The sequence below is a fragment of the Somniosus microcephalus genome, chromosome 2 (genome assembly GCF_052327205.1).
Source record: "Somniosus microcephalus isolate GS21.2 chromosome 2, FLI_Smic_1.0, whole genome shotgun sequence".
In the NCBI taxonomy this organism is placed as follows: Eukaryota; Metazoa; Chordata; class Chondrichthyes; order Squaliformes; family Somniosidae; genus Somniosus; species Somniosus microcephalus.
Window position 1 is genome coordinate 9,805,827 of NC_140988.1, and position 23,980 is coordinate 9,829,806.

Genomic DNA, 23,980 nt, shown 5'->3' on the forward strand with positions numbered 1-23,980 from the left:
CGCCGTGTGCAGCGCCCCGGCCGCAAACTTGGCTCGCGCCCCCTGACCTATCGCTGGACGATATGTCTAACGGGGTCACGGTGTTTTAGCGGCTGTGGCAGCGCTAATTAAATGGCAGGCGCCGGGCGGCCATTTGTTTTGGGCCGCCTGCCAACACTTGCCTCCTCCCACTTCTTCACGCGGGGTGCCGGATGCGATCCGTCAGCCCGGCACTCCTCGAGCGCTGGGCTGTTTTCCTGGCACCCTGCTCCCTGGCGGTCCAGCAGGGCCCCGGTGCGCGCTGCGCTAGGCTGCTCCCCTTTAACCAGAGGAGGGAGGCCTGTAATACTGCGCTGCTACGTGTTGACACGCGTGGCGCTGTTGCACGTAGTGCCGTGATATTGAATGGTAGCGCCCCAGGTAGGAGGGGGGAGTGCTTCCAGTAGCGCCCCGCCTCCTGCTCGGGGCGCTACAACTCAATTTACGGCGTGGGGGCACTAACTTTATGCGCTAAAAGTAGCGTCCTGGCAAAGTTAGCGCCCCAAAGGGGGTGCGACCGAATCTTTCCCCCATAGAGTACAAAAGTGTGGAAATTATGATGAACCTGTGTAAAACACTGGTTCGGCCCCAACTGGAGTATTGTGTCCAATTCTGGGCACCGCACTTTAGGAAGGATGTGAAGGCCTTAGAGAGGGTGCAGAAAAGATTTACAAGAATGGTTCCAGGGATGAGGGACTTCAGTTACGTGGATAGTCTGGAGAAGCTGGGGTTGTTCTCCTTGGAGCAGTGAAGATTGAGAGGAGATTTGATAGAGGTGTTCAAAATCATGAGGGGTCTGGACAGAGTAGATCGAGAGAAACTGTTCCCATTGGCGGAAGGGTGGAGAACCAGAGGACACAGATTTAAGGTGATTGGCCGAAAAACCAAAGGCAACGTAAGAAAAAACTTTTTTACGCAGCGAGTGGTTATGATCTGGAATGCACTGCCTGAAAGGGCGGTGGAGGCAGATTCAATCACGACTTTCAAAAGGGAATTGGATAAGTATCTGAAGGAAAGAAATTTGCAGGGCTATGGGGAAAGGGCGGGGGAGTGGGACTGGCTGAAGTGCTCTTGCAGAGAGCCGGCATGGGCTCGATGGGCCGAATGGCCTCCTTCTGTGCTGTAACCATTCTATGATTCTATCTGCTCCTGAGGGACATTTGGAACTGAGCAATTAAATGCAGCAATAGGGGCAGCGGGGGTTGGGGGGGGGGGGGCGGGGCGGGTGGTTAGCGGGGGGAAGTGTAAGGAGGTCGTAGATGGATGAATTACCATGGGCCGAATGGCCGCCTTCGTCCATGAGTGTCGAGACCTTGAGAGAGGAGGCCGCGCACCCTTCTCCCAGGCATCCACCGCAGCCCCCTGCTTTAGACTGCTCCTGCTGAATGCTTCGTTGCTTGGCATAGCTCAGACTGGAAGCTTGAGTGGAGTGCACCCATCACGAGCACTCAGCTGAGTGGCGAATGCTTAAACCCTTGAGTTCCCTTGTTAATTCTCGCACCAGTTTTCTACTTCTCTTCCCCCACTCCATGCTGTCCTGCCGACCTTTGGCTCCGAGCTAGGGAGCACCGTGCCACGGGTTTCCGCTCGCCCGCCTGTACCTCATCCAGACAGCCACTCTGCACGCGTGAGGCTTCACAGCGAACCTCAGCCAGCTATTTGACTGCAGTGGCCATCACATTACTCAGCAATAACCTGCTAACTGACGCCCAGTTTGGGTTCCGCCAGGGCCACTCGGCTCCTGACCTCATTACAGCCTTGGTCCAAACATGGACTAAAGAGCTGAACTCAAGAGGTGAGGTGAGAGTGACTGCCCTTGACATCAAGGCAGCATTTGATCGAGTGTGGCATCAAGGGGCCCTAGCAAAACTGAAGTCAATGGGAATCAAGGGGAAAACTCTCCATTGGTTGGAATCATACCTAGCACAAAGGAAGTTGGCTGTGGTTGTTGGAGGTCATTCATCTCAATCACATGACATCACTGCAGGAGTTCCTCAGGGCAGTGTCCTAGGCCCAACCATCTTCAGCTGTTTCATCAATGACCTTCCCTCCATCATAAGGTGGGGATGTTCGCTGATGATTGCACACTGTTCAGCACCATTCGAGACTCGTCAGATACTGACACAGTCCGTGTCCATATGCAGCAAGACCTGGACAACATTCAGACTTGGGCTGATGTGGTAAACCACTGTTATACCTGTCTGTATGTGTATTCCACTAGGTACAGGTCTGGACATGCCTCGGCTGACTCCTCCCACTATTCCAGGTATATAAGTGACTACCTCCCAGTCCCTTAGTATTCTGGACGGGTCGACCACTCGAGACAAGACCTTCATTCTTTAGTTAATAAAAGCCTGGTTGTTACTCGCTTAACCTCAGTCTTTTGAGTAATTGATGGCACATCAGCTGACAAGTGGCAAGTAACATTCGCACCACACAAGTGCCAGGCAATGATCATCTCCAACAAGCGAGACTCTAACCATCTCCCCTTGACATTCAATGGCATTACCATTGCTGAATCCCCCACTATCAACATCCTGGGGGTTACCATTGATCAGAAACTGAACTGGACCAGCCATATAAATACTGTGGCTACAAGAGCAGGCCAGAGGCTGGGAATTCTGCGGCGAGTGTCTCACCTCCTGACTCCCCAAAGCCTTTCCACCATCTACAAGGCACAAGTCAGGAGTGTGATGGAATACTCTCCACTTGCCTGGATGAGTGCAGCTCAAACAACACTCAAGAAGCTCGACACCATTCAGGATAAAGCAGCCCGCTTGATTGGCACTCCATCCACCACCTTCAACATTCACTCCCTCCACCACCGGCGCACTGTGGCTGCAGTGTGTACCATCTACAAGATGCACTGCAGCAACTCGCCAAAGCTCCTTCCAAACCCGCGACCTCTACCACTTAGAAGGACAAGGGCAGCAGACGCATGGGAACATCACCACCTACAAGTTCCCCTCCAAGCCACACACCGTCCTGACTTGGACCTGTATTGCCGTTCCTTCACTGTCGCTGGGCCAAAATCCTGGAACTCCCTTCCTAACAGCATTGTGGGTGTACCTACACCATATGGACTGCAGTGGTTCAAGAAGGCGGCTCACCACCATCTTCAAGGGCAATTAGGGATGGGCACTAAATGCAGGCCTAGCCAGCCAGCGATGCCCACATCCCATCAATGAATTAAAAAAAAAACCAACCCTTCCCTCAGACCTTTAACACAAAATAAATGACAACAAAATGTACCTGCTGTGGGGGTCACTGGGCGGTGCTCGGGATGGGAATCCCGGACAATATCCCTTTCCTAACCCAAAGCCAATCCTAGCATCCCACTGCCACGCTCAGACCTTCCTGCTTTATGTAGCTCTGCCACTCCCCGGATAAACTCACTGCACCATAGAGGGAGACCCCTCGTTACTAATGTGTGATAATAAATCCACCACAGTCTCACCAATAGTTTCCTTTCGGGGACTGTGGTAAGTGGGGTAACACAGGATGTTGGGGGACACTGCGAACCCGTGGGGTTACGAGGTGAGATGTGAATTGGCGCCAGTTCTCAACTGTGCCAGTAGAGGGGGCTGGCGAGCGGAGGACTGACGCTTCACCCCAGGGAGGGTGGGGGGTTAAAATAATCGGAGGGCGAATGACTGTGGCCAGCTCCTGTACAGTTAGTGGCTGTGTCGCTGCGTAGGATTAACGATAAGGACACCTCATTGAGGTCCATTTTGCATCATCTATTTGTTCCTTTAAAAGTAAAAGAAAGAGAGACTTGCATTTATATAGCGCCTTTCTCGACCACCGGACGTCTCCAAGCGCTTTACAGCCAATGAAGTACTTTTTGAAGTGTAGTCACTGTTGTAATGTGGGAAATGCGGCAGCCAATTTGCGCACAGCAAGCTCCCACAAACAGCAATGTGATAATGACCAGATAATCTGTTTTTAGTGATGTTGGTTGAGGGATAAATATTGGCCCCAGGACACCGGGGAGAACTCCCCTGCTCTTCTTCGAAATAGTGCCATGGGATCTTTTACGTCCAGCTGAGAGCAAACGGGGCCTGGGTTTAACGTCTCATCCAAAAGACAGCACCTCCGACAGTGCGGCACTCCCTCAGCACTGCACTGGGAGTGTCGGCCTAGATTTATGTGCTGAAGTTCTTCTTGAACCCACGACCTTCTGACTCCGAGCCGAGTGTGCTACCCACTGAGCCACAGCTGGAAGCACTGTCAAATGCAGTTTTTAAAAAAACCTGGTCTAAACAAGTGATGAATAACACCAACGTATTTATATAGCACCTTTAATGTATTAAAACGTCCCAAGGCACTTCACAGGAACGGGTTAGCAAATAAAATTTGACACCGAACCACATAAAGAGATGTTAGGACAGATGACCAAAAGCCTGGTCAAAGAGGTAGGTTTTAAGGAGCATCTTAAAGGAGGTAGAGAGGCGGGGAGGTTTAGGGAGGGAATTCCAGAGCTTGGGACCCAGGCAGCTGAAGGCACGGCCATCAGTGGTGGAGTGAGAAGAGAAGAAGATTAAAATCGGGGATGCTGAAGAGGCCAGAATCGGAGGAGCGCAGAGACCTCGGAGGGTTGTAGGGCTGGAGGAGATTACAGCGATAGGGAGGGGCGAGACCATGGAGGGATTCTAAATCTGAACTTTACTGTGCTAACGCTTTGTCGGGATAGCTGGTTTCAGTGACTGCTACAGTTTGTACAGATCCTTCAAAGCTCGTGACCAATTCCCACAGACCAAGGGTCTGGTTTCATCGCAGTCTCCCAGCTGCAGAGCCGTGCGGGAGGTGCAGTACTTCCTCGCGACGGTTGTGATGTCAACCAGGGGGGAAGTGTTTTTTTATTTGGAAAGGGCATCCGGATCTACAATGGGGAGGGGTCCCTCACGCAATGCGAGAGTGGTGTTTGAAGCCGCCCGGTAGGTCTCAGGCAGTCGAGGAACATTGATGACGATGTTAGGTGGAGGTGGCTAGATTTGAGGGATGTCTTTTAAAAGAAAAAATTATTGCGTCTCCCCTTTGGTCCAGTTTCACATGTCTCCACATCCACGAGCTGATAGCAAAAGAGAGCGAGGGAGAATTGTTAGTGAGTGGGATCGATTTTCCGCACATCATTTGTATTATGTAACTATCCGCCACTCACTGCATTTTGCTGGAGAAATAATCCAGCTTTTATCGGGAGACGTTGCTGTAGTTTCGTTCATGAGCTCTGTTAGCTGTAGCACGTCGAGACTCTTATAAATAGACTCTGTAGACTGCTGTGGTGCGCTGTTTAAAACAGACTGTTTGCTCAGTAAGTAGACTGCTTGCTCTGAGCCCTGCCGTAAGTCCCGCCCCGCCTTCAACTCATTGGTTGACACAGTGGTATCAATAGACACTCTGTATTTTGTTTGCCGTCCTTCAAAAAGTCCATAGATTTCTTTTTTAAAGATAAAATTTGGTGCGCATGGACCATTAAGGGGGAGTTGCCGCCCCTTGTAAAGTTGTTATTCAGATCATTTCAAGCTCTCCAGATGAACATAATATAGTGCGGTTGTCTGAGATGCTACATTGTCCTTCAGATTTTGACAGTGCCATTCACATCACTAAAGCGCCATTGTACCACTTGCTCCTGACATCATCTCAACGAGGGAAGCAGCACTTGGCTGAATCAAGCAAGCTCACTTCTCTTTTCCCGCATAAACAGTGCCTGCCTCCCTTTCTTTGCAGTCAAAGCTAAAGGTTTCTGTAGAGCTTACAGATTGTGATGAGCCCTATAAGTTCGTACAGCACTTGGCAGATACATGACCGAAAGGGGTCTATTGTAAACGTAAGTAGTACTGCACAAGGGTAGAAGTGGTATCCGTTCTCGGATATTGTCGTGGTGAGGGAGTGATGTTCCCCGTGTCTGACGCATTTAATAATTGGTCAGACTGATACCTGGGATGGCAGGAATGACGTATGAGGAGAGATTGAGTCGATTGGGCTTATACTCGCTGGAGTTTAGAAGAATGAGAGGGGATCTCATTGAAACTTATAAAATTCTAACAGGACTAGACAGACTAGATGCAGGAAGGATGTTTCTGATGGCCGGGGAGTCCAGAGCCAGGGGGTCACAGTCTAAGGATAAGGGGTAAGCCATTTAGGACAGAGATGAGGAGGAATTTCTTCACCCAGAGAGTGGTGAACCTGTGGAATTCTCTACCACAGAAGGCAGTGGAGGCCAATTCATTAAATATATTCAAGAAGGAGTTAGATATATTTCTTAAGGCGAAAGGGATCAAGGGATATGGGGAGAAGGCAGGGACAGGGTACTGAGTTTGGATGATCAGCCATGATCTCATTAAATGGCGGAACAGGCTCGAGGGGCCGAATGGCCCACTCCTGCTCCTATCTTCTATGTTTCTATAAATTACAGAAATAAAATAGAATTGCAGCCAAGTCCGGAAGAGTTCCTTAATCTCCATTTATCCCTCTATCCTTGTGGGAGCTCACGGCAGGGATTTGGGTTCCTGCCCAAGACTCGGTGGGTCAATGACCACACAAGTTTGATTCCTGTGCCAGGAATGGACTCGTGTTCCAGGATAGGTTGTCACCTACAGGAGAGGAGGGATAAGGGAGAAAACTGGGAAGAACAAAATATGGTAGAACTGAGCCCTGGTCAATTGAATCCAAAGAATTCAAGTTCTCCTCATTCACTCCAATTGCCCTTTGGAATACAATCTTGGTCCGGATCTGTTGCTAGTCATGATTTACCCTTACTTGTGGAGGCATCCCTTCATGTTGCTGGTCAGGACATCTCTCACTCTCCGATTTAGGAACGGGAGGAGGCCATTCAGCCCCTCCAGCCTGTTCTGCCATTCAGTGGCTGATCTGCATCTTAACTCCATCTACCCGCCTTGGTTCTGTAACCCTTAATACCTTTGGCTAACAGAAATCTATCAATCATATTTATAGAACGCATAAAGCCTGATCCAAGAATAATATTCCTTGGAAACAAGTCCTGTTCGTCAGGATTCCAAAAGTACTTGGCAAAATTTGGATTTCAAACAAAGTTTTTGCTGCTGAAGAGGGTGGTGGAGGCAGATTCAATCGCGGCTTTCAAAAGGGAGTTGGATAAGTAATAAGAAATCTGCAGGGCTACGGGGAAAGGGCGAGGGAGTGGGACTAGCTGAAGTGCCACCAGAGAGCCAGCACAGGCTCGACGGGCCGAATGGCCTCCTGTGCTGTAACCATTCTATGATTCTATTAATTGGCTGCTAAACGCTTTGGGACATCCTGAGTCCCAGAAAGAAAGCGGAGATGTGCAAAATGGTACTTTTGGTTTTGTTTTTTTCAGCTTCTTCAACATTAACCCCATGTAACGAATTACTACACGTAATACATTACCTTTCAATCGCGGAACCTGTACTTGCATCTGCATGACAACCCCACCTGACTCTTTATTTTGCAGCCACTCAGTCAATTCGTTCTGCACATCAGAGGTAGTAGTGTCAGGGCCAAGAACATCAGCAATAGGAGCAGGAATAGGCCACTTGACCCCTCGAGCCTGCTCCGCCATTCAGTAAGATCATGGCTGATCTTGGGCTCAAAGCCACTTACTTCCCCGCCTGCTCCCCATAACCCTTCACTCCTTTATCTTGCACAAATCTGTCTATCTCCACCTTAAATGTATTTAATGACCCAGCCTCCACAGCTCTCTGGGGCAGAGAATTCCACAGATTTACGACCCTCTGAGAGAAGAAACATAGAAAACAGAGAAGATAGGAGCAGGAGTAGGCCATTCGGCCCCTCGAGCCTGCTCCGCCATTTAATGAGATCATGGCTGATCATCCAAATTCAGTACCCTGTCCCTGCCTTCTCCCCATATCCCTTGATCCCTTTAGCCTTAAGAAATATATCTAACTCCTTCTTGAATATATTTAATGAATTGGCCTCAACTGCCTTCTGTGGTGGAGAATTCCACAGGTTCACCACTCTCTGGGTGAAGAAATTCCTCCTCATCTCTGTCCTAAATGGCTTACCCCTTATCCTTAGACTGTGACCCCTGGTTCTGGACTCCCCCGCCATCGGGAACATCCTTCCTGCATCTAGTCTGTCTAGTCCTGTTAGAATTTTATAAGTTTCAATGAGATTCCTCCTCATCTCAGTACTAAAAGGGTGACCCTTTATTCTGAAATTATGCCCCCTAGTTCTAGATTTCCCCACGAGGGGAAACATCCTCTCTGCATATACCTTGTCGAGCCCCCTCAGTATCTTATGTTTCAATAAGATCACCTCTCATTCTTCTAAATTCCAATGAGTATAGGCCCAACCTACTTGACCTTTCCTCATAAGTCAACCCCCTCATCTCAGGAATCAACCGAGTGAATCATCTCTGAACTGCCTCCAATGCAAGTATATCCCTCAGCCTGAGCTGGGTTGAGGAGCAGTGACACTAGTGTCAGGACCCTGCCACAGTGATGACATGGGGTACGATAACATAGTGGTTATGTTACTGGACTAGCAATCCAGGGGCCTGGACTAATAATCCAGAGACATGAGTGGCTACAATTCAAAAAAGTGCATCATTGGCTGTAAAGCGCTTTGGGACGTCCGGTGGTCATGAAAGCCGCTGTATAAATGCAAGTCTTTTTTCTTTCTTTCTTATAGATTTAAAGGCTCCGAACTACCTACCATGGGGTAAGAATTCGTTTGGTTGCTCTTTGTAGGAACGTTTGTGAAGATTTCCTTTGTGTTCTTAGCGAAGTTGTAACCACATTGTAAAAGAGAACGCTAATTATTTCACTAGTAATACTGAACAGACAACAGCAACAACTTGCATGTATATAGCGCCTTTAATGTAGGCAAACGACGCAAAGCGTTATCAAGCAAAACTTGACATCGAGTCACATGAGGTATTGGGGCAGGGTATAAAAGCTTAGTCAAAGAGGTAGGTTTTAAGGAGTGCCTTAAAGGAAGTAGAGAAGCGGAGAGGTTTAGGGAGGGAATTCCAGAGCTTGGGGCCTGGACCGCTGTCGCCAATGGCGGAGTGATGAAAATCGCGGATGCGCAAGAGGTCAGAATTGGAGCAGCGCGGATATCTCCGAGGATTGTAGGGCTGGTGGAGGTTACAGTGATAGGGAGGGGGCAAGGCCAGGGAAGGGTTTGAAAACAAGGATGAGAATTTTTAAATCGAGGTGTTGCCGGACTGGGAGCCAATGTAGCTCAGCGAGCACACGGAGGGGGGGATCATGTGCAATGGAGGGAAAGGGTTAAAAAAAAAAACATTAGGGCGACTTGGGAAAAGCCGGAGTTTGGGAAACCTCAAGCATCGATCAGCGTTTTCTATTCCTAAAGAAATCATTTGTTCTGCGTTTTTGAGATGACAGAATGAACGATGTTTGAATTTTGTGGGTTTTAAAAAAAATGGGTGTCATCTGTAAACCGCAATTTAAAAAAAAGATTGAAGTAGATTTAAAGAACTGACATTGTGAAAAATTCTCGTATCTACATACATAGGCCCAGAAATTCGGGTCGGGGGCTTCCCGCGGGTGTAAGCCCCCGACCTGCACTTACCTAGCGCGCCGGCCGTTGAGCTGTGGGCCCGCGTGGGATTCTGATCTTGGGCCTGCTCCAACTGCCGGCGCGCAGTGCTTGCGTATCCCAGGGGCGCAGTTAGTTCGATACGTTCCCCTGGGATCACGTGGGCCATGGAGAGCCAATCGGAGCAGGGAAATGAACATTCATAAGTTTGACAGGAAGACTTGCCAAAACTTATAAATACTACGGGCCCCAAAACATCACTAAATCTTCAAATAATTTTTTTTTTTTATCACATTTTTTAAATAAACTATAAATTACATGAAATAACTATTTTAAACAATTTAAATTTTTGAAAATAATTTTTATTTTCTAACGGGGCTAAAAATAAACTTACCTTGCTTTAAAGTATTTAAAAATAATAAACCTGTGGGAAAAAATGTTTTAATTTTAATTAATTCACCACTTACCTTGTTAAAAGCAGGCCTTACCCTCCCGGGAAAACCTGCAACAAAACCGTAAATTCGATGCGTACGCGCTGCCTCTCCTGCGCACGCGTTCGAACTCTGAACCCCTTCTTTCAGGGGAACGGAAGTGCCGGTTTCCCGCGCATGCGCAGTGCATGCAGGAAACTGGCACTTCCATTGGGCCTACGGGTGAGTACCCCGTGCGTACTCGCCCGTGGAGACCCGAAGTTCTGGGCCAAAGTATTTACAGGCCATTCGGCCCAACTGGTCCATGCCGGTGTTTATGCTCCACACGAGCCTCCTCCCACCCCTCTTCATCTCACCCTATCCTTCTATTTCTTTCTTCCTCATGTGCTTATCGAGCTTCCCCTTAAAGGCATCTATGCTATTCACCTCAACCACTCCCTGTGGGAGCGAGTTCCACATTCTCGCCACTCTCTGGGTAAAGCAATTTCTCCTGAATTCCTTATTGGATTTATTAATGACTATCTTATATATTTATGACCCCTAGTTTTAGTCTCTTTCCCCCTCCCCCCACAAGTGGATACATCTTCTCTACATCTACCCTATCAAACCCCTTGATAATTTTAAAGACCTCTATCAGCTCAACCCTCAGCCTTCTCTTTTCTAGAGAAAAGAGCGCAGCCTGTTCAGTCTTTCCTGAGTGTTATAAAACATATTTGCACAAAGTCCTGTCTTGGCTCAACTCGATTGTAGTCCAGCCTGCATCACTTTTATATAGAGAGTTTCTAGCATTGCAAATCGCCATTGATTACAGGCAGTGTGTGTAAGAGGACCATTCCCTAGCAGTCTAAGTTGAGCGTGAAATAGCCTGATGATGGGCCATCATAACTAAAGCACGCAGATTCCCCAAGAGGCAGAAAGGTGGTGATGAGCAGGAAATGCAGCTAGTAATTTACGTCGGGAACAGTGTCCAGCAGCAGTGAGGAGGCCATTGCACTTTATTTATCAAGATCTCATTGATTGACTCCATGCAGAAACAGACACCTCCGATCGTTTGAAGTTGTTTGGATTTAATGTAGCAGGAGCTTCTGGACTTCTGGTGTGTGTAACATTTTTGAAGGCACCGAGGAGGGGGTGGGGGGTGATGCTATGCTGCAGGCCTACTTGGTGAAAGGGGGACTGGACAAAATCCAGGCCACGATAGCATGGGGACTGGGTAGCAATGACCCCTTGGTGTTTTCCGCGGTCAGTGTCTTGCTCACAACCTGCGTTGTTCCAGAATAAGTCTTTTACTGGCACGGTTTGAAGCCGTTTCTGCAGCCATGTCCTTGTCAGTTTTGGGTCAGTTTCATCCAAGCAGTAATGGCTGAGGGCTCCTTCCTCCTAATGGGCTTGTTAAAAACGAGCAAGTATGTTAAGTCTGTGTGTTATAATGAGAATTATTACACAGACCACAAGAGTAAATTTTAACAGGTCTTTACTAGTTGAAGGTCAGGGCGGAACTGCCCAATAAATCATTACACAGCACTTATATACCGATGTGGTCACCACCGGTATTACAGTATACAGCAGCCAAGATAAAGTAGTGCAACTCTTAAAATAGTTCTCTTAAAGGTGGAACGGTTCTCTTAAAGGTGGAACGGTTACATACACTACAAAGTAATTAAGGGGTAATGTAGGGCAAGGCTTTTAATGTAGGGTGGGCCTTTTCAGTTTGTTCCATAATTCTATTTGCAGGGAAAGGCCGAGTATCCTTGTCCTCTAATATTGAGTCATTATATATTGCTGTTTTTGTATCTTCACACTTGCAGAGCAGTGGAAGGATTTGTAGGCTGCTTAGTAGATTTCGCCGAGTTTAGAAGAATGAGAGGTGATCTCCTTGAAACGTATAAGATTCTGAGGGGGATTGACAGGGTAGATGCTGAGAGGTGGTTTCCCCCTGGCTGTAGCGTCTCGAACTAGGAGGCATAGTCTCAGGATAAGGGGTCGGCCAATTAGGACTGAGATGAGGAGGAATTTCTTCACTCAGAGGGTGGTGAATCTTTGGAATTCTCTGCCCCAGAGGGCTGTGGAGGCTCAGTCGTTGAGTATGTTCAAGGCTGATTTTTGGACTCCAGAGGAATTAAGGGATAGAACGGGAAAGTGGAATGAGGTCAAAGATCAGCCATGATCTTATTGAATGGCGGAGCAGGCTCGAAGGACCATATGGCCTACTCCTCCTATTTCTTATGATTAACAGCCTGACAGGGTGGCGATGTTGTTGTTTTTGTATCTTCGCACTCTTGCCTTGGAGAATGACGACGTAGTGGGAGGATTCACGGGCTGATTAACAATTTGACGCTCCTTTTGTGGCCATAGCCATCTTTATGCCAGCCCACGGGGGGGGTTAGTCCTATACGGTGGGAGAGTTTGATGGGCTCTCACGCCCCAAGTGACTGGGAGGGGGGGGAGACCACCCACGCTCAGCGGGTGCGAATATCCCGCTGGGTACCGACCCAGAATTCCAAGCTGGCGCTCCGCTCGCCGGGACTTTCTGAAGCGGGGGCTCGAACCCTGAACCTTCTGACTCACGAATGTTATCACTAGGCCAAAGGTTGGCTCCGGTGAAGACTTCTCGTGTTTCAATTACTTGATAACGGGGGATTGACGTTAACGTGGGTTGGTGCTTAACTGACAATGAACGCTTTCCATTTGTTAAGTGCTCAACTCGTGGCTTAAATAAAAGTCAAACGGAACAGCAGAAAATCTTTGAATAGGTGTATCTCTGGTAGTGGAATGTAACCGCGGTGGTTAAGAAAAGGAAAGATTTGCATTTCTTTAGCACCTTTCACAACCTCGGGACATCCCAAAGTGCTTTAAAGCCAATGAAGTACTTTTGAAGCATAGATACTGTTATAACATAGGCAACGCGACAGTCAATTTGCACACAGCAAGCTCCCACAGGCAGCAATGTGATAATGGCCAGATAATCTGTTTTTTAATGATGATGATTAAGGGATAAATATTGGCCAGGACACCGGAGATAACTCCCCCTGCTCTTCTTCGAATAGTGCCATGGGATCTTTTACGTCCACCTGAGAGGGCAGACGGGACCTCCGGTTTAATGTCTCATTCGAAAGACGGCACCTCCGACAGTGCGGCGCTCCCTCAGTAACTGCACTGGAGTGTCGGCCTAGATTTTGTGCTGAAGTCCCTGGAGTGGGACTTGAACCCACAACCTTCTGACTCAGACGAGAGTGCTACCCACTGAGCCATGGCTGACACGTGCTCCTGCCATTGGTCACCCGACATGCCCACCCTCACGGTGCCCCGCCTTTCCACGGCCAATTGGAAAGCGAATAAGACTTTACATCCGAGTGGATGATACTTGACTGTCAGTCAAACTGCCCTTTTCCACATCTCCAATATTTTTCTAACTACTAAACCGAAGTTTTCAAACAAAATGGGGAAAAAAAACACTTTTTTTATTGCCCCAATAATTTTTCTCCCGGGTTTTGTCCTGGAGATTAATTTTCAGTTCCTGGGGGGTTGGCAACCTCGAGTAGAGACCGAGGGTACAGACCGCCTTCCCTTGAAATGACACCCTTAAGGTGATGAGAAGTGTTGGTAACGTGAAGGGGAACGTCACTCGCCGTCTTTGTACTGTGAGCCTGACAAAAATTAGAGCCTTTCAAACCAGCTTTGTTATTCTGGGCCCCATTTCAAACACTTAACTCCCAATTTTAATTGAGCTCTTAGCCTCCACTCCCAAGTTTGTTCTTCTAATAAAAGTATTTTTCATGGTCCCCAGAGTAAAGATGGCAGCCAAGGCTTAGATATTCATCGTAGATAAGGGAGGGGGAGTAGTGGTGGGGAGGTGGGGGCAATGGGCGAGGAAGCAGTAGTTTCAGATCTTTAATGTTTAAGGTGTTATGTGCTAGATTGCGATTGAACTTTGGAACATTCTTGTTTCGTACTTTTTCAAATGAAATAGGGTTGCTTTTATAGAAATCTTCTGTTTTTGGACTTTATCAAGTGCTTGTAGTTTAAAAAAAAAAGCACAGAAAACATTTTGTTTAAAAAGATTTATTTTTAATTCATTCACGGGATGTGGGCATCACTGGCAAGGCCAGCATTTATTGCCCATCCCTTATTGCCCTTGAGAAGGTGGTGGTGAGCTGCCTTCTTGAACCGCTGCAGTCCGTGTGGTGAAGGTGCTCCCACAGTGCTGTTAGGGAGGGAGTTCCAGGATTTTGACCCAGCGACAAGGAAGGAACAGCTGATATATTTCCAAGTCAGGATGGTGTGTGTGTGTGACTTGGAGGGGAACTTGGAGGTGGCGGTGTTCCCATGCGCCTGCTGCCCTTGTCCTTCCAGGTGGAAGAGGCCGCGGGTTTGGGAGGTGCTGCCGAAGAAGCCTTGGCGAGTTGCTGCAGTGCATCTTGTAGACGGTACACACTGCAGCCACGGTGCGCCGGTGGTGGAGGGAGTGAATGTTTCAGGTGGTAGATGGGGTGCTGAGCAAGCGGGCTGCTTTGTCCTGGATGGCGTTGAGCTTCTTGAGTGTTGTTGGAGCGGCACTCCTCCAGGTTCCCTTGCCTGTCTGATGACTCCACTGGTGCATGAGCTGCCTGTTGTGGAATTGGGCCTTTCAGAGTAGGAAGGTTTCTAGCTTTGAAACCCCCCTAGCCTGTGCTGAGTTTCCTGGGGACGGGGGTAAGGGTGCTACAGATGGCCTCAGTGCACTGGGAATAACTTGGCAAGGGTAGGGGAATAATCAGTCAGGGTTTTCTCTCCTGATCACTCCCCAGCGAATCCTATTGGAAGGTGCATGAATGTGGACACTGGGTGAGGACAGGAATGGTCTCAGCTGTGAAGCCTCAACCCCCAACCCCCCTCCCCCCATTAAATAACCTGCCAGGATTTATTAGTTAAGGTCACAAGGGCGGAGTTGCCATTTAGGTAAAGATGGAAAAAAGATTTGCATTTCATGATCTCAGCTTTTCAGCCAATTTTTGAAGCGTAGTCATTGTTGTAATGTAGGAAACGCGCAGCCAATTTGCACACAGCAAGCTCCCACAAACAGCAATGTGATAATGACCAGATTATCTGTTTTAGTGATGTTGGTTGAGGGATTAAATATTGGGCCCAGGGCACCGGGGATAACTCCCCTGCTCTTCTTCGAAATAGTGGCCGTGGGATCTTTTATGTCCACCTCAGTTTAATGTCTCATCCGAGAGACGGCACCTCCGACAGTGCAGCACTCCCTCAGTACTGCAACTGGAGTAACCAGTACCCATGAGACCCTTCTCCAAGAGGAATCTGAGGCTTCACAAGAGGGAAGAAATTGGAGGAGCTAAAGAGGGAAAGGGCCATACCTCCTGTACGTGACTCTCAGTCCCATTTTAATTCGGATGTAGTTGATTCTTTCATTGTTTTGTCAGTAGCTTTGCAAGCTTTGGCGCTTGGTATTTACAGCTCAGAACTCCCTCTTCGGTTTGCCAACCTTCTCAAGTAGAAGTCCCGCAGACAGTTCAGACCCTCGCAGTAACAATTTGCATTTATATAGTGCCTTTAACATAGCGAAACAACTCATTAACCAAGGATATTAAGGGATATGGGGCAAAGGCGGGAGATGGAGTTCGGTTGCCAATCAGCCATGATCTCATTGAATGGCGGAACAGGCTCGCGGGGGTCAATGGCCTCCTGCTGTTCCTATGTTATCAGACAAAATCCGACACCGAGCCACATAAGGCGATATCAGGACAGGTGACCAAAAGCTTGCTCAAAGAGGTCGGTTTTAAGGAGGAGAGAGAGGCTTAGGGAGGGAATTCCAGAGTTTGTGGACTGCTTGGCTTGAATGTTCCTGCTGTGTATCCTCTAGACAGACCTTTGTGGAGTATTTATTTTAAAAGGGGGTTTTCTGTTATTATCTAAGGACAGCAGTGTACATTGACCAGGTGCCCTGGTTGATAAGCTATGTCCCAACAGATTTGTTTTTTGACCTGATTATTTTTCAGGGCTGGTCAATCTCCTGGTTGTGTTTGTTCTTTTTAAAAAAAAAAAAAAAAAATGAAGCCTAATTACTTGGTATGGTTCATTTTATTTTTTTGAAAGCTGCCTTTCTTCTGTCAGGTCCTGCTAGTCTCACTGACACGCTGTGTGCTTTGTTTGAGGTGGTTGGGGGGGTGGGGGAGTTCGTTGGAGGTGGGGAGCAATCTTCTTGATAACCAGTAACCAGAATAGTAGAATGAAGCAATGTGGACTTGTTACCGTCTTTCAGATGAGACGTTAAAACGAGGCCCCTTTTGCCCTTTAATAACAGAAACAAGACAGGATGACACTGAATTCTTCTTCCTGAAATTATAGATGGGCGGGCGGCTGAGGGGGGTTGGAGTTAAAAATTCCACGGCACTATTTCAAAAAAGAGCAGGGGAGTTTTCCCTGGTGTCCTGGCCAATATTTATCCCTCAACCATCATCACTAAAAGCAGTGGTCATTATCCCATTGCTGTTTGTGGGATCTTACTGTGCGCAAATTGGCTGCCGCGTCTCCTACCATGCAACAAAAGTACTTCTGTGGCTGTAATGTATTTTGGGCTGTCCTGAGGTCGTGAAAGACACTATATACGACTCTCCGAGCCCTGCGCTCCTCTAATTCTGGCCTCGTGCGCATTCCCGATTTCCATCGCTCCACCATTGGCGGCCCTGCCTTCAGCCGCCTGGGCCCTAAGTTCTGGAATTCCCTCCCTAAACCTCTCCGCGCCCCTCTCCTCCTTTTTAAGACGCTTCTTAAAACCTCCCTCTTTGACCAAGCTTTTGGTCGCCTGTCCGAATATCATCTCATGTGGCTCAGTGTCAAACCTTGTCTGATAATCGCTCCTGTGAAATGCCACAGGACATTTCTCTGCATTAAAGGCGCTACATAAATGCAAGCTGCTGTTGATATAAATGCAAGTTGCTGTTCTTTTGTGGTGTATGTTGGTGGTTCTGATGATCTATTTTGGTGCATTTGCTGGTATATTTGGGTGGGTCTAGTGCTGTGTTTTGATGCCATATTTTAGTTGATTTGCTTGTCTATTTTGGTGGGTCTGTTACTGCGTTCTTTTTCTATATTATGATGGGGTATTTTGGTGAATTTGCCAGCGTAACTTTATGGTCTGTTTTTTGAATTGCCACTGTGCGTGGAATGGACACTCAGCTCCTGAAAAACGTTCTTTCCTCCTCCTCCTCTAACCAGCAATCCAGTTTTGTTGTTGAATTTAACTCTGTTTCGGGTCCAATCGCATGCCTTGTTCTGGACTCATTAGTGCAATTGGAGGAAAAAAAAGGATACGGATCAAGTCACAAGTGTGTATCAAAAAAAAAAAAAAAAAAAAAAAATGTCTGTGTGCATTTAAGGAATCCTAAACCTAGCTTGTAATAGGCCAGCAATTCAAAGGGAAATTGTGTAACGCAGTCTGTGCCTTTTTGAAAGCCAACTGAAGTCTGTGATAAGGAACTGTTTAGTGCTTTAAGATAACATCTTTTTTAAAAGCCTAGTTGTTCTGCTTTAAGCTGGTAAATTGCAGGTCAGAGCATCCCAGACTGATACAAACCAGACCCCTTGATGAGGGGGGGAGGGAAAGGGCTGTAAGGTCTCCTCACAGGCCAAGTTCTTACCGGTTTTAAAAGGTAAAGCTTCTATTGTGCATTATTCTGAAAGTAGTCATCTTGAAACCGAAGCTTTGGATCTCAAGAGGGGCTCTTGGCACAGGCAGGGGTCTGGGGTGGGGTTAGGGCAGCTCCAGGAATGTCGAGAGCAGTCAGTAGTTGCGAAGGCATCTTAACCGCAAAAAAAAGAAAATCTTCCCGTTTTTCCTGCTGCTCCCACTCCACCACCTCCGCCCGTGATTGCTCCGCGACCACTCTTCTACGAAAGACCATAGGCTGGTCACCAGCTGGTCCATCAAGCCTGCCCCACACGCGTGATGCCTGGAGCGACATGACTAAACTCTCCCCGCCCCGCTGCCATGGAATCTTTTGAGAGAGGCAGGGGAAACAAAACCAATGAGGGAAATAAAGTTCTGGAAAATTCCTCCCCATCCCACCCCCCAAGGCGATCGAAACCAGTCCAGGAAATCAGAGTTAACGTACGCAAGGTTAACTGATGTTCTATCTGACGCAAATGTTGGTTGACTGCATGACGTTCTGCTCTCTTCCATCCACCCCCTCCCCAGTTTTCTTTCCTCATTTCCTGCCTGTGCTCTTGTTGACTTATGGGACTGTCAGTCCTCCATTACCTCAGTCAAGTGGCGAGCTCTTCTTGCCTGCGGCTTGGATGGTGGTTGGCAGCAGATCGTGCGACCACAGAGGGCACAGCAGCTGAGTCCAGGCTGTCTTTGCCTGACGTGGACACATTTTTGCACGTTCCAAGGGCTCAGTGGAAATAACAGAAGGCAGTGGAAAGTAACAGTAACCCTCCTCGCCACCTTCCTCCCCAACCCTTTCCCTAGCCTAGGAACACCGAGCCTCACCACTACCCGATATCAAATCTGGCATTCGCCCACTGATACTTCAGTGTCCTTGCACTTTCTGACAAAGGAACAAGAAACTGGATGGTACAACATGTTGGTACAGCAGTGACCTTTTCCACTCTGCTATATTCGTGAGTGCCACAGTTATAATATAAACTAAATCTGAATATGTAGCTCATTTAAATTCAACACCGTTAGTGTCTCAGAATGTTTTAAGAAACACCTGTTTGCAATTCTGAACATGAATAACAAACCACCTCTACTCCTAATAATAATAATAATAATAATTCAACTTTATTGTCATTGTACAACGAAATGTGATCTTGCAAGCTCCCATGAGTCCAGTACAATTAACATTAACATTAAACGTAAATAGCACCGTCCTGGGAGAAGCAAAGCCGCTGCGTCTGTGCGCGCCGCCATTCCATTTCCACCATTCCTCCTGTCCGACAATCTTCAGCCCAACGCCTGGGCCTGCTCACCAGCCGCCCCTCCCGGGGCTCCTTCCGTGACCTTCTCACCAACCGCCCCTCCTCGGGGCTCCTTCCGTGACCTTCTGCACCTGGTCTTCCCTGATGGTCACCCCTCCAGGTACTAACCAGGCCTGGCTCTGCTTAGCTTCCAAGCCTTGCCAGTGACCCTGTCCCTAGTCCCTTGGCCATAAGTTTTAAATCAAAATAGCTCTTTCAAAGAGCCGGCACAGGCACGATGGGCCGAATGGCCTCCTTCTGTGCTGTATGATTCTATAATATGATATCCAGATTATAATAAAGGTATCATTTTTGTGTTGTCTGCTTGTTCTTATGTCCAATTAATATGCTAATATTAGTCAGTGGGAAATGGGGGCGCGAATGGCTTTGCGACCGGGCGCGGCGCTGACATCAGCTCCCGCCATATTCGCTGGGCGTTTTGTGGCGGCGCTACGGCATTGTGCCCCGACCTCCTTCGCCCGGAGATCCTGACATCATCGGCGTGTGCAGCGCCCCGGACCCGAAATTGACTTCCGCCCCCAGCAGCAGCGCCGGGCGAAAACACCGACCGCTGCAGGAGGCGCGCATCGGGGGGTCGATGATTAAAGGCGAGGTGGCCGAGGTAAGTGGGGGGAAAAAAAACTTAACCTTTCCTGTTCTAGTTTTTTTTCCGCGGGTTCCTGCCCGCGTTCGATCAGCCCGGCGCTCTGCTTGGGCGCCGGGCTAATCGCGGCTGCCTCGGTTGGTCCAGGTTGGCACTTTTTCTGTTGCAGAGCCTGCGGCGATGGCCCTTCCCTTTTAAGGGAGGGAAGGAGCCTTTGAACGCGGCGGCGGCGCGGCACGGCCCAGTGTGCAGCGCTGCTGAAGTCTCCGCCCCGCCGGCTGCTGATTGGAGCGCTTGAGTTAGCGCTTGATCCACTTCCTTCATGGGGCGCAAGCGGCAAATTTTTCAAAAGTTTCAAACCGTTGGCGCCTGGCGCTGACTTTTTAAAATGAGCACCCCAAACAAGGCGATCGTGAATTTCTCTCCCCCCCCCCCCCCACTTTGTTTCTAAACCTTTGGATACTAAGTTAATTTAGTAATTACTGTGTTAATTCATGTTTAAAACCGTGACTATGCTTCTTCCTCGGGCCCTCTGAATGATAAATTCTTCATTCAAGCATTTGGTACGCGCATTAATATGCGACAATCCCGCCCTCGTGTCATAGCTCTGGCTGTGCAGTTGTTTGAGTCTAAGCACAGGGACTGAAGCAAGTCTGGTCGCGCTGAAAGGATTGTAGCCCCTGCACTGTCTGTTGCTCTGGCTGCAGACCTTACTGTTCCAAAACAGTTCTTACCGCTAAGAGAGTAGCAGCTATATAAATAAATGAGATGAAACAAACCCCTCGACAGAGATCCCAATGACCATAACAGTCAACTAGAATCAATCCATCTACAGTACACAAACTCACAAGGGTGCCAACACAAGTGTCATAGTACCAAGGAATCTGTGACTTATGCTTTGACATCTGGCAGGAGGGCTTAACGTCTCATTTGAAAGACGCCAGTGCAGCCTCCTATTTCTCCAGGACTGGTTTCGATCGCCTGAGCGGGGTCGGAGAGGAATTTTCCAGAGTGTTTTTTTTCCCTTATTGGTTCTGGGTATTTCTCTGTTTGATTTTTGCCTCTCCCAGGAGATCACATGGCTGCCGGGAGGTGTCGAGTCACCACGCACCGGATCGGTCATCGTGAGCGTGGGGCGGGCTTGACGGACCGGCTGGCCTTCTCCTGCCCGTCGTTTTTGTATGTCCGTATATCACGCAGGGAAATTGCACACCCCTAACCTGAGATTTTCTCCTAATCCTCTCTCTCTCAGTGACAGTTTTAAGTTGTCACTGATTCCCTAACCAGAGCAAATACCGTCTTCACCCCTGTCAAAGCCCTCAATGAAAAGAAATCTCTATTAAGTCGTCTTTTGCCCTCTGCTGTTCAGCTGGAAATAGTCCTAGTATCTCAAGTCACCGGCATACCGTGGCTGCATTTACAAGATGCCGTGCAGCAACTCGCCAAGGATTCTTCATGGTGGGGGCTGGGGTTGTATTAAGACACAATCCATGTGGCTACAGTTAAGGAATAAGAAGCGATATGGTACAATTCTCAATGTGTGCTATAGGTCACCAAACAATGCAGCTGAGACAGAGGAGGAGATCTGTAGATAGTTCAGAGAGAAATGTAAGAACAAAATGCAGGGCTATTGAATGACTTTAACCATCCAAAGATCTACTGGAATAAAAGTAATGCATGGTCAATAACAACAGCAACAAGGCGAGTGCCTCACCTCCTGACTCCCCAAAGCCTTTCCGCCATCTACAAGGCACAAGTAAGGAGTGTAATGGAATACTCTCCACTTGCCTGGATGAGTGCAGCTCCAACAACACTCAAGAAGCTCGACACCATCCAGGACAAAGCAGCCCGCTTGATCGGCACCCCATCCTCCACCTTAAACATTCACTCCCTCCACCACCGGCATACCGTGGCTGCAGTGTGTACCATCTACAAGATGCACTGCAGCAACTCGCCAAGGCTTCTTCATTGGCTTGCAGTTTTCTATATGGGACGCAAGGTACTGGAAGAATTAATATTCAGCATAGCGCAGACACAAATGACAGGCGCTACCAGTCTCTGGGCTCCGTGGTGTGACTGTCCCTGTCACTCAGCTGACAGAGGTGGAATTGCAAAGCCCAGGCTCCGTGGTGACATCCAGCACAGGAACGCATTCTGTTTCTTAAACCATTTTTTCCCCCCGACTGTGTATGTTAAAAAATCAGACTGAGCATAGGTCATCTTTGCAATGTGTTATTTGTCGTTTTGCTAGTTTCCCAGGTATGCTGCTGATAATTCGATCATGGGAAGAGGAACTGCTGTAATATTGGCCCGCTGGCCTGCGGTGCATTGGTATGAATACAAGAAGGAGATTAGGTTGTAACGGAGAGACAAGACTTAACACTTTACTATGGAAATCACAAAAATAGGGTGGGATGGGTCCCCAGCAGGTGATATGTTCCCCAGTGTTTAAATTCGCCAGCTGTGGCTCAGTGGGCACCACACTCTCCTCCGAGTCAGAAGGTTGTGGGTTCAAGTCCCACTCTAGGGACTTGAGCACATAAAGCTAGGCTGATACAGTATTGAGGGAGCGCTGCACTGTCGGAGGTGCTGTCTTTCAGATGAGACGTTAAACCGAGGCCCCGTCTGCTCTCTCAGGTGGACGTAAAAGATCCCATGGCACTATTTGAAAGAAGAGGAGAGGAGTTCTCCCCGGTGTCCTGCAGCCAATATTTATCCCTCAACCAATATAACAGAAACAGATTATCTGGTCATTATCACATTGCTGTTTGTGGGAGCTTGCTGTGCGCAACTTGGCTGCCGCGTTTCCCACATTACAACAGTGACTCCACTTCAAAAGTACTTCATTGGCTGTAAAGCGCTTTGAGGCGTCCGATGGTCGTGAAAGGCGCTGTAGAAATGCAAGTCTTTTTTCTTTCTTGCACATTGCAAAGGCTACAGACCTTGGGGGAGAAATTGGGTGAGTAGCGCCACCTATTAGCGCCTAAAGAGGGCAGTCAGTGGCTGTAGCACCACTGGCCGCGTCTCCCACGATATTCAGTGGGGGCGCTAATGGTGGCGTTAGCCTGTTGCGCTGCGCCGCCACCGATGATGTCATCGGTGTACGCAGTGCCCCATTAGCATCCCGATCGCGATATTTGGTAGCGAACGGCGCGCGCCCGGTTCACGGGGCCTTGCTGTGCCGGCAGTGGCGCAAGTTAAGGTGGAGGTGCGGGGCAGCCGCCTTTTTCGGCAGCCGCCTGCCAGCACCTCCGTCCCTGACCTCCTTTCCCCCCCCCCCCCGCGGCATTGCCGGCTGTTTCCCGAGAGCCCGGCACTTCTCCTCGGTGCCGGGCTCTTTTGCCGGCACTCGCAATCGGGGTTCGTGCTGTTGCAGGCCCCTCCCCCTTAACAATGGGAGGAAGGCCTGCAGTACCGCAGCGTGTGGCGCTGCAGCACGTTGCGCTGCGATATTCAGTTTCAGCGCCCTAAGAGGAACGCGGAGCGCCTCGAGCCTCGCCCCGTGTCCCTCTAGGGGTGCTGAAACTGAATTTCTGACGTTCATTAATGCTCCGAACGCTGCACAAAAATCAAAGCCCAGGCGAACTTGGCGCCACTTTGGCGCCTCAACCCAATTTCTAGGCCCTTGTTTGGTGCATTGGCGGTTACAGGTTTTACACCGTCAACTTTGTATGATATTGATTTTCACTCCAGTTTGTTGACACAAAGATTTCCATGTAGAACTGCAGGAACAGACTGAACAGAGGATATAGCGCCTCTCCTCTCAGCTCAGACTGTTTTTGAGGGGTGAGGGCGGGGGGGAATGCCTTTGTGATTTATGTTAGAAAAACAAATAATAACACGAAAGTCAAATCACATGAAACAGTCCAGTCTTGGCAATTTTCCTTCTAGATGCGATACAAAATGTCATCGGAATTCTCTTCAAGCTTAAAGCTCTGGAAGTGAGTGTGGAACATTAAGAGCCTTCCGAGCCTTTGATTTATTCCTGGTGATAAGCCTAAAGGTGTGAGCTGTTCCTTCACAGGCCCCTGTCATTGAAGCTTCCCCCACTGACAGGGTGCGAGGAGATTAGGTGCCTCTCGCCTATCAGTCCTGGCAGTCCAAGTGCCTCCTTCCTCTTGTTATCATCACTCCGGCAAGGAATGTGTCCCCCACTTTTGTGTGTTAACTTACTTGATTCACTTGGAGACAAAAAAAACATTAATTTCTCACTTTAAAACCCAAAAAGGAAGGAAGGATGGGGGAAGGCCGTTATCTCCTGCCTGATCTTTATTCTTGGATGTAGAGGACTTGGCAAGGCCACATTTATTACCCATTCCTCGTTGCCTTAAGAAGGTGGACTGTCTTTCAGTGTCTAAAGTGGTACTTCTGTCTTTGAGGTGAAAGGAAATCATCCTTTGACTCTGCCACTGGCATCCAAATCCACCAGCTGTTTTGCTCCAGT

General features: G+C 48.5%; 1 protein-coding gene across 3 annotated transcripts in view; it reads left to right on the forward strand.

Annotated features, from left to right (window-relative positions):
- LOC147122540 (netrin receptor UNC5C-like) overlaps window positions 1-23,980 on the forward strand; it is a 690,555-nt gene that overhangs the window by 26,140 nt on the left and 640,435 nt on the right. For all 3 annotated transcript variants that reach the window (XM_086006449.1, XM_086006469.1, XM_086006460.1), the window contains exon 2: window positions 8,668-8,697. In XM_086006449.1, the coding sequence (XP_085862575.1) occupies window positions 8,668-8,697 (30 nt within the window). The remainder of the gene's footprint in view (window positions 1-8,667; window positions 8,698-23,980) is intronic.